The sequence below is a fragment of the Asterias amurensis genome, chromosome 5, assembly GCF_032118995.1.
Source record: "Asterias amurensis chromosome 5, ASM3211899v1".
In the NCBI taxonomy this organism is placed as follows: domain Eukaryota; kingdom Metazoa; phylum Echinodermata; class Asteroidea; order Forcipulatida; family Asteriidae; genus Asterias; species Asterias amurensis.
Window position 1 is genome coordinate 25,647,518 of NC_092652.1, and position 12,340 is coordinate 25,659,857.

The 12,340-nt window shown below is 37.6% G+C and overlaps 2 protein-coding genes across 2 annotated transcripts; both read right to left on the reverse strand.

Moving 5' to 3' along the window:
• Positions 1-4,034: 4,034 nt before the first annotated feature.
• On the reverse strand, positions 4,035-4,952 carry LOC139937343 (ficolin-2-like). Its single transcript, XM_071932447.1, has one exon. The coding sequence runs from the start codon at positions 4,950-4,952 to the stop codon at positions 4,035-4,037; it is 918 nt and encodes a 305-aa protein (XP_071788548.1).
• Positions 4,953-10,770: 5,818 nt separating this feature from the next.
• Positions 10,771-11,718, reverse strand: LOC139937345 (ficolin-1-like). The gene has a single exon (XM_071932448.1). The coding sequence runs from the start codon at positions 11,716-11,718 to the stop codon at positions 10,801-10,803; it is 918 nt and encodes a 305-aa protein (XP_071788549.1). The 3' UTR covers positions 10,771-10,800.
• Positions 11,719-12,340: the final 622 nt, after the last annotated feature.

Below are 12,340 nucleotides of genomic sequence, written 5' to 3' on the forward strand. Positions count from 1 at the left end.
TGTGCGCGAATATGATACATGGTTACCCCTTTTTAGTATAAGCAACATTTTTGTATGCTTAGTAGAATATTGTTGTGCTTGGAGCCTTATTGGCCTACAGCTTTATGGATGAAATGGGCCCTGGTTAATTGCATTTTTTATGTCCACAATGTCTACTTGGCGGATTAACTGTGTATCTTGCCCATTATAGGACTGTAATTAAAGCCATTGGACCCTTTCGGTAAACAGTGTTGTCCAAGGCCCACACTTTGTGTACCACAACTTCTATATTAAATAACAAACCTGGGCTCAATCGGTCATCGGAGTCGGGAGAAAACAACGGAAAAAAACACCCTTGTTTTTCCGCGAATTGTTTCGCGACATTGCATACGTGTGCGCACATATTCGCGAATTGTTTCACGACATTGCATACGTGTGCGCACATATTTGCGAATTGTTTCACGACATTGCATACGTGTGCGCACATTTTCGCGAATTGTTTCACGACATTGCATTCGTGTGCGCACATATTTGCGAATTGTTTCACGACATTGCATACGTATGCGCACACGTTTGCGATATGCGATGTCCCTTCAGGGCCACCATACTTTAGCCTATATAGAAGGCCAGACAAGCATTGTTATCACCGACCATACCGTAAATAATTATCGGCCACGTTTTCATTATAGGCTAATTTTTTTATCACATTGATGTTACCTTGGATCGGGTGATTTGGGCTATATATAAAGTGTTCTTACGAAAGAAATAAAGATGCCTTCAAAGTATAGAATATTTTTATATATATTTACAACTCCACCCCACCAAAAAACAAAAATATTTCATAAAACCTTTTACATCACTACAAAGTATCATCCTTGGCTTTACTTGAGACAAAAAAATATTGCTATAAATTTAACCCTTGTGCTATTTTAAGAACGTGCATTAGAGTATGTTTTTAGAACTTGCAAAATCAACATTTTTACCATATTTTTTGCCCTCAAAATTTCATTTTTTCAGGGGTCTCAGAATATTTTTCTTTCGGTTTTGATCAGGGCCAAAATTAACTAAAAAAAACAGTTTTTCAGACCCCCAAATCGGCCTAAAGTGGCCTAAACACAAATGAACTGTTACCATGGCAACGTGTTATATTATGATTTGAAATGTAAATGTTGTTTATTTGGACCCCAAGTCCCTACCATCCACAGTATAAGAAAAATATTCCTTTTTTTTTTACCGTGGACACGTATGTCGATATTATGTGAAAAGACCCTTAAAAAGGCATTTTTCACGTTTTGGGGAAAAAGTCTAGTTTTGAGGCAGTACTGTCACAACAGGATACAATTGCCCAAGTTTTTGACACCAGATATGGAAAGACCAATGTTGGCCCTAATCACAGCCGAAAGGAAAATTTTCTGAGACCCCTGGCAAGTTGACATTTTGGGGTCCAAAAATAGGGTAAAAATGTCGATTTTGCAGGTTCTAAAAACATACTGTAATGCATGATGCAAAAATAGCACAAGGGTGATAATTAAAGCAATAGTTTTTTTTCTCAAGGAAGGCCAAGGATGATACTTTGTAGTGATATAAAAGGTTTTTTGAAATAATTTTGCATTTTGGTGGGATGGAGTGGTAAATATGAGCTAAAAAACAGTTTTTCAGACCCCCAAATCGGCCTAAAATGGCCAAAAAACAAAATGAGCCGTAACCATGGCAACGGGCTATATATAGATTTGAAAATGCAATTTTGTTTACTTGCACCCCAAGGCCCTTCCACCTACAAAGTATAAAAAAAATTAATTTTTTGACCGTGAGCAACTATGTCAATTATTTACCTGAACTGACTCTTAATTACCGACCACGGTCTTACCATCAATAAGTATCGGCCACGTTTTCATTATAGGCTAATTTTATATCAAATTAATTGATAATACCTTGGATCGGGTGATTTGAGCTATATATAAAGTGTTGTTACGAAAGAAATAAAGATGCCTTCAAAGTATAGAATATAGATATAATAATCCACACAAATATACCTCGCCATTTTGACTACACTAAAAGGGCGGACTGTGTTTTTAATTTAAGAATTATCTCTCTTAAAAAAAAGTTGTATTCAGGGCATTGTGTAGGGGCTATAGAGAAAGCTTAAACGGTAACTTTCGAAATTTTGAATGGTAGATTTGTTGTTGGTTATTTAAAACAACTTAATCGGGCCCCCTGTTACTGGTGAATGGCGAATTTTTTTCTGCCATAAAAGAATAATGTAATCATCTCTATGCGTGGCCCACTTCGCAAATTCTGTACGTTTTTAGTCCATTTGCTCGCGTAGCCACCATGGCTGACACAATAACTGCGAATACACATGCAGCACACGGAGCTGAGTTCAGCAAAGATCACGAGAGCCATTTTCGCTCAAGTACCTGTTTTATCAATTGATTTTGCTTGAACACGCTCCTTGTCAAAAATCAATATTGTGGTAGCCAAGGCCGCTCTGATATTAAATTTGCAGCTTGTTGCTTTTTAATTTTCTTTTTCATGGTGTGTTTTCCAGATAAAAGTTTGATATTTAAAGACGAGATTGATACAGCACAATAAAACATTTAAATGGAAAACAACAAGCACATTATATATATACTGAGCGCATTGAGTATCTTGTTTTGGTAGATACGTGCGCTACATAAGACTTCGATACTATAATTATTATTATATTATTACCCTGTAGGCCCTATGCGTAGATGACTTTTGGTTGGGCTACAAATTCCCTGATTTATAAAACTCCTCCAGTCGAGTTTTTGAGATTCACATTTTCTTGATAATGAATGATGCGGCCGGAAATGTGGTTTGCCCGCTTTCACTTCTCCAAAAGTGGATGGATTCGACGTTCTTATTTGAAAATACCCGGAAAGTTTGTCTTCTTATCTCAATAAGTAGACACGCAGCTGAAACGTTCAAATGTGACAAATCTTTCTTAATTAATAATGTTTGCCTATATAAAAATAAGCAATTCGATGAAAAAAAACCCAAATTAATTATATGAGCTTACCTTTAAGTTTTAAAACTTAACTCCATAAAGTTGCGAATGTCGACGTCAATTTCTGATTTACATTTATCATTTTCTTTCCAATGCAATGCCGGAAAATTGATGTCAAAATGTATATAACATTTCGTCACTCTGAGCAAAAATACTGGAATATTACGTAAAGGCAGTATTAGGCAGTGACGTCACAGAAGTAAACATTATCCTATACATACAATTTACTTCTGTTACTTCATTGAAAGCCACATACCGGTATTTTTTTCTTACAAATAATTTAATCTTACTTTCTTAATGTACAGTGGAAATTTCACTCTCTTGTCCAAGTCTTTAACTCTAAAAAGAGTTGTCTGACTTATTATGGCTCTTTGCAAGAGTGGGATGGCGGACAAAATGAGTGGGTTTTCACTATTTTACAAAAGGGAGTATGGCTTTTAATGATGTCACAGAAGTAAATCTCTTTATACGTCTTTTTGGGATTTATATGGGCGATCTACTCGTCCTAACTTATAGTCTTATCTCGAGTTAGGGCGAGCAACTCGTCCTAACTTAGGACTAGCCTAAAATTTGTAGATAACTCATTTTTATTATTATTATTATTATTATTATTATTATTATTATTATTATTATTATTATTATTATTATTATTATTATTATTATTATTATTATTATTATTATTATTATTATTATTTATTCGGCATGGTTTTAACAAACAGTACAAGATACAACATTACCGTACTAAAGAAATACAACAATTTAACAAACAATGAATGTAAACTTATGACGCCTAGAACAATTGTAAACCAATAATTGAATGAGACAGAGCACTGGCAATCAAGCAAGAGGGCCATTCCATGTCAAATCACCCCCAAGAAAGTCATAGGACTAATCCTAAGTTTTTAGAAGCTAGTCATAACTCTTTGTGAAATCGACCCTTCTGGTCATGTTGTTCCACAAATCCGAAACTAACAACACCACATGCCACTAGCTTGTCCCGTATCAGCAACTTTGTATCAATGTCAACTCACTCTGTTTCACGCATCTTCATGCTGCTCGCCTGTAGAGGATTCAAGTCGTTATGCCATTGCTTCCACACAATACCATCGTTATCCCGAAAACTTCCATCTAGATAAAATTCTCCATTTAAATGTGAATGTATACAGTACCCAAACCACCAGCCGCCATTTCTTGCTTCTGCACAACTACCGGAACTGAAGTCATCGTTGTCATTATCCTTTGTTGAGAAGGGCCTGTTTCTGTGGTATCCTAGACCGTCACCAGCGGTGCTACTGGCGTCATACGTCCCGATAGACAGGTAGTAGTTCGCGCCAGTCAGTCCGAAAGCCCCGTACTTTGCGAACGCCGTAGTACCATCAAAATCGGTAAGATCTACCCGGAGGTCCCAACTTCCACCAGAGGTTAGAGATGCCATTTGTTCGTTCCCCAGCCAGAACTCACCGGAGAGATCACCGAAGCCGGTCTGATAGTGTGCCCAGTCTTCGTAGAAGTCCACGGTGCCGTCAATGCGTCTCTGCAGCATGATCCAACCCCCGCCGTCAAGCTCCATGTCACAGTAGACCGGTAGACCGCCGGTGTATGATGTCGATGGATAGATCGTGTACACACCACTAGCCGTGTAACCGGCTTCCAATAACTTCTTACAACTTGAGGTGCGTGGTGGTGGCTCTACAGCCGCCATCACAGAGAAACCAGGGGTCTCAGAATAACCATCGAAGTACAAGCTCCCTTCATGTTCTATGAATGATTGGGGATCCTCGACCCTCGTAGAATTACTCAATTGACAAATTTTCTTGGTCTTAAAATAATTGACCGACTTGCAGTTTGTGATCATGGTGCATTCTCGCCCACAGAGGACAAAATGTCGAACCATCTTAGTGTCGAAAGTGAAATTGTCAAGGGCTCTATTTTCCGCAGCGAACATCGTAGATTCAAATCTGCATCGACTCTCGGCGCCTCGAATTATCAAGAGAAAAATCGTGAATACTATAACGAGTTTGACATTGTAAAAATGCTCATGGAATTTAAACTCCATCTTTAGTTCAGCCGTAGAGAATCTTGTATAGTGGTTGGAGACCTTTTGATCTACGGGGAAAATAGAGTCGTGGATTGATGCCAGCGACGTCAGTCTCATCACTGCACGGCCGAACACAGAAAAGTGGTATGAAAACAGTTGCTGCTATGCGAACATGATGGATGATAGAACAGCTTGTGTCTTTATAGAGCCAGCCCAAGCTTTTTCCAACGGAGGTCGGAAAACTATGGAAAGCCTAAAATGCAAAAAAAAACAAAAAAAAAAAAAAACAGACGGCCACAGTTTGTAACATTGTCACACAACTATTCAAAAATAGTGTTGAATTTGTTGGATACACAGCTACCAATCAGGGAGATGTTTTACTCCATTGAATGTTTGCGAAAGATATTGAATTTGGTCAGATATATTCTGTTAACACGATTGAATGTTTTGCTAACTTTCGGCCGTCCATGCTTCGTTTATCAACAATGAAAAGGCATGAAATACTGTTCCATTGATGGATATAATGATTTCATTGGATAAACGTGCTGTGACGTAAGCTTTCAGTACCGGTGTCTGTGTTATGATTGGTCGAGGTTACAAGGTAATGTAGTTGGTCAGCTACACTGGTATTATCATGATCCGCAATGATAAAGACAGGCACCTGTTTTACATATTCAGTGATTTCATTGGATGATTTCATTAGATAGACGTGCAGTGTCGTCTTTCCATATCTGTGTTTTGATTGGTCCATGTAATGTTCGTCAGTTGCGCTTTAATTTCTGACGTCTGTTAAACGGCTACGGTAAATTTTATGGCGAATATTTGTTTGTAAGGATAAAACGGACACAATAGCTTTTCAAGACTCAATTATTATACTGATTAAAATGCGAAGGCGTGAGTTTTCGACAATATTATCGTGAATGATGAATACAATTAAATACAGTTTCCTTTGTGTTTACTAATGAGCGTGTTGTTGGGGTAAGAGCTAAATTATTTCATCATCATTAGCTTCGTTAGCTTAATAATGACTATCGAGGATTCTTTTGACATTCCTTTTTTTTTCTACAAACACAAGCTAGCAAGGTTTCCTCCTACCACATACAGTATATCGATATAGGCGGCTGGGCGGTACAGTGGCTTAAAGGTATACTACAAACAGGAAGGCCTATCCACTTTACATTAATGACATTATTCAAACTTTTTTGAAGGTTGGTTGTTGGTACTCCTTTCTTACACGCTTTTATTCACAGAACTAATTCACAAGATTATTCTACAACAATTCAACAAAATACTTATTGTAATCTTAGTCTGAAATGATGTTTAGGCCATGTGCTAAACGGGCTACTTTCTGAACAAAATAATGTGACCTACAACATAATAGTGTCTCTTTAGAGTTAATTCTTTAAAGTATTGACAAGAAAAGACGGACCCATTATAGGCATTGTTGATCACTTGATCAAAAGGTCACTTCCGAGCAGGCGGTTGGTTTTTACCAATTAATGGCTCATTACTAAAACAGTAAAATTAAAAGCTCAGGCCCAAGGGCCCAATGTCATTTAAGCTGAACAAAATTCTTCTTAGCAAAACTAAGCACTGAACCAGTTACAAACTGTGCCGCACGTGGTTACCCCTGTCCCGTAAGCAATATTTTTGTATGCTTAGTAAATTGTTGTGCTTTTAGAGCCTTATACAGTTTATGAATGAAATGGGCCATATAGAGATAGTAAGTTGTATTTTTATGTCCACAATAGTATACGCAGCGGATTAATTGCACAGTAATTAAAAACCCATATATATAACAGGCTTTGTTTTTAATCACGGGATTTCATGGTCACTTTATACCTTTTTAAAGGGCAGAGACTGTATGAGTTTTTGCAAGGTAGCCATGGGACACTTTCGGTAAACAGTAATGTCCAAAGCCCACACTTCGTGTATCACAACTTCTATATGAAATAACAAATCTGTGAAAATTTAGGCTCAATCGGTCATCGGAGTCGGGAGAAAAAAAACCGGGAAACCCACCCATGTTTCCGCACGTTTCGCCGTGTCATGACATGTGTTTGAAATAAATTCGTAATTCTCGATATCGAGAATTGACAATTGTTTTAATGTTTTCTCAAAAAGTAAAGCAATTAATGGAATAGTATTTTAAGAGAAGTCTTTCACCATTACCTTTTGTAATCCCTGTAAGTTATTTGTGAACATGTAAACTTTCTTTTCTCTACCGAAAGTGTCCAATGGCTTTAAAGCCATTGGAACCTTTCGGTAGAAGAAGAAAAAGAAAAAGTTCACAGATTTACAAATAACTTACTGGGTTTACAGAAGGTAGAGGTGAAATACTTTTCTTGAAATATTATTCCATGAAATGCTTTACTTTTTGAGAAAACAGTAAAAAAAAATGTATAAATTCTCGTTAACGAGAATTACGGATTTATTTTAAACACAATGTCGGCGAAACGCGCGGATACAAGGGTGGGTGTTCCCGTTAATTTCTCCCGACTCCGATGACCGATTAAGCCCAAATTTTCACAGGTTTGTTATGATATAGAAGTTGTGATACACGAAGTGTGGGCCTTGGACAATATTGTTTACCGAAAGGGTCCAATGGCTTTAAAACCCCTTCCCCGTGCTGTATTATTGGCTACTTTTTGTAACGCAAAAACCGATGTCCACAGTTTTACATTAAACTTGTATTAAAAAAAATACACAGATCGAAAATAGTGATATTAGAAGGCCTTCCTTTGCTGAGGAAAAAATACGTTTTAAATGCTAAAATAATTTTCGTCTCACTGAGATGAAAACAGTTTTGGTGACTTGTTTTACTCATTTCTAAAAAAACTACAGTATCTCAGTAAATACTATTTTAAGGGGAGCTTTCTACTACATTATCCTCCAACCGTGTACACAAATAAATTTACTGTATCTGTGGAAATTGTGTCTTGAGATTAAAGGCAGTGGACACTATTGGTAATTACTAAAAATAATTTTTGGCATAAAACCTTTCTTGGTGACGAGTAATGGGGAGAGGTTGATGGTATAAAACATTGTGAGAATCGGCTCCCTCTGAAGTACCATAGTTTTTGAGAAAAAAGTAATTTTCCACGAATTTGATTTCAAGACCTCAGATTTAGAACTTGAGGTCTCGAAATCAACCATCTAAACGCACACAACTTCGTGTGACAAGGGTTATTTTTCTTTCATTATTATCTCGCAAGTTCGATGACCTATTGAGCTCAAATTTTCACAGGTTTGTTATTTTATGCATATTTTGAGATACACCAACTGTGAAGGCTAGTCTTTGACAATTACCAATAGTGTCCACTGCCTTTAAGCCGAACGTGTACACTGCCCCAGCAACTTTAATTAAAATGTTTAATATTCAATTGTAATGTTTAATGTTTAATATTTCCATGCAAAACACCAAAATCCCGGCTCTTACAATAATAGCTTTAGCCTAATAGAAGGCCAGACAAGCATTGTTATTACCGACCACGGTCTTACCATCAATAATTATCGGCCACGTTTTCATTATAGGCTAATTTTTTATCAAATTAATTGATAATACCTTGGATCGGGTGATTTGAGCTATATATAAAGTGTTGTTACGAAAGAAATAAGGATGCCTTCAAAGTATACAATATAGATATAATAATCCACACAACTCGCCATTTTAAATACACTAAAAGGGCGGACTGTGTTTTTAATTTAAGAATTATCTCTCTTTAAAAAAAGTTGTATTCAGGGCATTGTGTAGGGACTATAGAGAAAGCTTAAACGGTAACTTTCGAAATTTTGAATGGTAGATTTGTTAATTTTGGTTTTTACCCATACACCGATGTGTGTTAGCACTGTATACTCAGTACTTTCCCGAGTCCTGTGAAAAAATATCACAGGCATGTTACTCGGGTGGGATTCGAACCCACGACCCTTGCAATTCTAGAGCAGTGTCTTACCAACTAGGTAGATTTGTTGTTGGTTATTTAAAACAACTTAATCGGGCCCCCTGTTACTGGTGAATGGAGAATTTTTTTCTGCCATAAAAGAATAATGTAATCTTCTTTATGCGTGGCTCACTTCGCAAATTCTGTACGTTTTTAGTCCATTTTTGACTAACTGCGAATACACATGCAGCACACGGAGCTGAGTTCAGCAAAGATCCCGACTAGCCATTTTCGCTCAAGTACCTATTTTATCAATAAATTTTGCTTGAACACGCTCCTTGTCAAAAATCAATATTGTGGTAGCCAAGACCGCTCCGATATTAAATTTGCAGCTTATTGCTTTTTAATTTTATTTTTCATTGTGCGATTTCCAAATAAAAATTTGATATTAAAAACGAGATTGATACAGCACAATAAACTATTGAAATGGAAAACAACAAGCACAATATACTGAGCGCATTGAGTATCTTGTTTTTGGTAGATACGTGTGCTATATAAGACTTCGATACTATAATTATTATTATTATTACCCTGTAGGCCCTAACCGTAGATGACTTTTGGTTGGGATACAAATTCCCTGATGTATAAAACTCCTCAAGTCGAGTTTTTTTTAGATTCACATTTTCTTGATAATGAATGCTGCGGCCGGAAATGTGGTTTGCCCGCTTTCACTTCGCCAAAAGTGGATGGATTCGACGTTCTGATTTGAAAGTACCCGGAAAGTTTGTATTCTTATCTCAATAAGTAGACACGCAGCTGAAACGTTCAAATGTGACCAATCTTTCTTAATTAATAATGTTTGCCTATATCAAAATAAGCAATTCGATGAAAAAAAAAAAAAAAAAAAATTAATTATAATGAGCTTACCTTTAAGATTTAAAACCTTTAAAACCATAAAGTTGCGAATGTCGACGTCAATTTCTGATTTACATTATTCATTTTCTTTCCAATGCAATGCCGGAAAATTGATGTCAAGACGTACATTAACATTTCGTCACTCTGAGCAAAAATACTGGAATATTACGTACAGGCAGTATTAGGCAGTGACGTCACAGAAGTAAACATTATCCTATACATACAATTTACTTCTGTTACTTCATTGAAAGCCACATACCGGTATTTTTTTCTTACAAATAATTTAATCTTACTTTCTTAATGTACAGTGGAAATTTCACTCTCTTGTCCAAGTCTTTAACTCTAAAAAGAGTTGTCTGACTTATTATGGCTCTTTGCAAGAGTGGGATGGCGGACAAAATGAGTGGGTTTTCACTATTTTACAAAAGGGAGTATGGCTTTTAATGACGTCACAGAAGTAAATTCTATCTTTTTATACGTCTTTTTTTTTAAATTTATATGGGCGATCCTATACTCGTCCTAACTTATAGTCTTATCTCGAGTTAGGGCGAGCAACTCGTCCTAACTTAGGACTAGCCTAAAATTTGTAGATAACTCATTATTTTTATTATATTATTATTATTATTTATTCGGCCAAGATTTCAACAAACAGTACAAGATACAACATTACCGTACTAAAGAAATACAACAATTTAACAAACAATGAATGTAAACTTATGACACATAGAACAATTGTAAACCAATGATTGAATGAGACAGAGCACTGGCAATCAAGCAAGAGGGTCATTCCGTGTCAAATCACCCCAAAAAAGTCATAGGACTAGTCCTAAGTTTTTAGTAGCTAGTCATAACTCTTTGTGAAATCGACCCTTCTGGTCATGTTGTTCCACAAATCCGAAACTAACAACACCACATGCCACTAGCTTGTCCCGTATCAGCAACTTTGTATCAATGTCAACTCACTCTGTTTCACGCATCTTCATGCTGCTCGCCTGTAGAGGATTCAAGTCGTCATGCCATTGCATCCACACAATACCATCGTTATCTCGATAACTTCCATCTAAATAAAACTCTCCATTTAAATGTGAATGTATACAGAGCCCAAACCACCAGCCGCCATCTCTTGCTTCTGCACAACTACCGGAAAGGTAGTCATCGTTGTCATTATCCTTTGTTGAGAAGGGCCTGTTTCGGTGGTATCCCAGACCGTCACCAGCGGTGCTACTGGCGTCATACGTCCCGATAGACAGGTAGTAGTTCGCGCCAGTCAGTCCGAAAGCCCCGTACTTTGCGAACGCCGTAGTACCATCAAAATCGGTAAGATCTACCCGGAGGTCCCAACTTCCACCAGAGGTTAGAGATGCCATTTGTTCGTTCCCCAGCCAGAACTCACCGGAGAGATCACCGAAGCCGCTCTGGTAGTGTGCCCAGTCTTGGTTGAAGTCCACGGTGCCGTCAATGCGTCTCTGCAGCATGATCCAACCACCGCCGTCAAGCTCCATGTCACAGTAGACCGGTAGACCGCCGGTGTATGATGTCGGTGGATAGATCGTGTACACACCACTAGCCGTGTAACCGGCTTCCAATAACTTCTTACAACTTGAGGTGCGTGGTGGTGGCTTTACAGCCGCCATCACAGAGAAACCAGGGGTCTCAGAATAACCATCGAAATACAAGCTCCCTTCATGTTCTATGAATGATTGGGGATCCTCGACCCTCGTAGAATTACTCAATTGACAAATTTTCTTGGTCTTAAAATAATTGACCGACTTGCAGTTTGTGATCATGGTGCATTCTCGCCCACAGAGGACAAAATGTCGAACCATCTTAGTGTCGAAAGTGAAATTGTCAAGGGCTCTATTTTCCGCAGCGAACATCGTAGATTCAAATCTGCATCGACTCTCGGCGCCTCGAATTATAAAGAGAAAAATCGCGAATACTATAACGAGTTTGACATTGTAAAAATGCTCATGGAATTTAAACTCCATCTTTAGTTCAGCCGTAGAGAATCTTGTATAGTGGTTGGAGACCTTTTGATCTACGGGGAAAATAGAGTCGTGGATTGATGCCAGCGACGTCAGTCTCATCACTGCACGGCCGAACACAGAAAAGTGGTATGAAAACAGTTGCTGCTATGCGAACATGATGGATGATAGAACAGCTTGCGTCTATATAGAGCCAGCCCAAGCTTTTTCTAACGGAGGTCGGAAAACTATGGAAAGCCTAAAATGCTAAAAAACACAAACAAAAAACAAAAAACAAACAGACGGCCACAGTTTGTAACATTGTCACACAACTATTCAAAAATAGTGTTGAATTTGTTGGATACACAGCTACCAATCAGGGAGATGTTTTACTCCATTGAATGTTTGCGAAAGATATTGAATTTGGTCAGATATATTCTGTTAACACGATTGAATATTTTGCTTACATTCGGCCGTCCATGCTTCGTTTATCAACAATAAAAAGGCATGATTACTATTCCATTGATGGATATAA

Coding starts and splice junctions, on each gene's coding strand:
- LOC139937343 (XM_071932447.1), bottom strand. CDS start 4,952: ATGTTCGCTGCGGAAAATAGAGCCCTTGACAATTTCACTTTCGACACT.
- LOC139937345 (XM_071932448.1), bottom strand. CDS start 11,718: ATGTTCGCTGCGGAAAATAGAGCCCTTGACAATTTCACTTTCGACACT.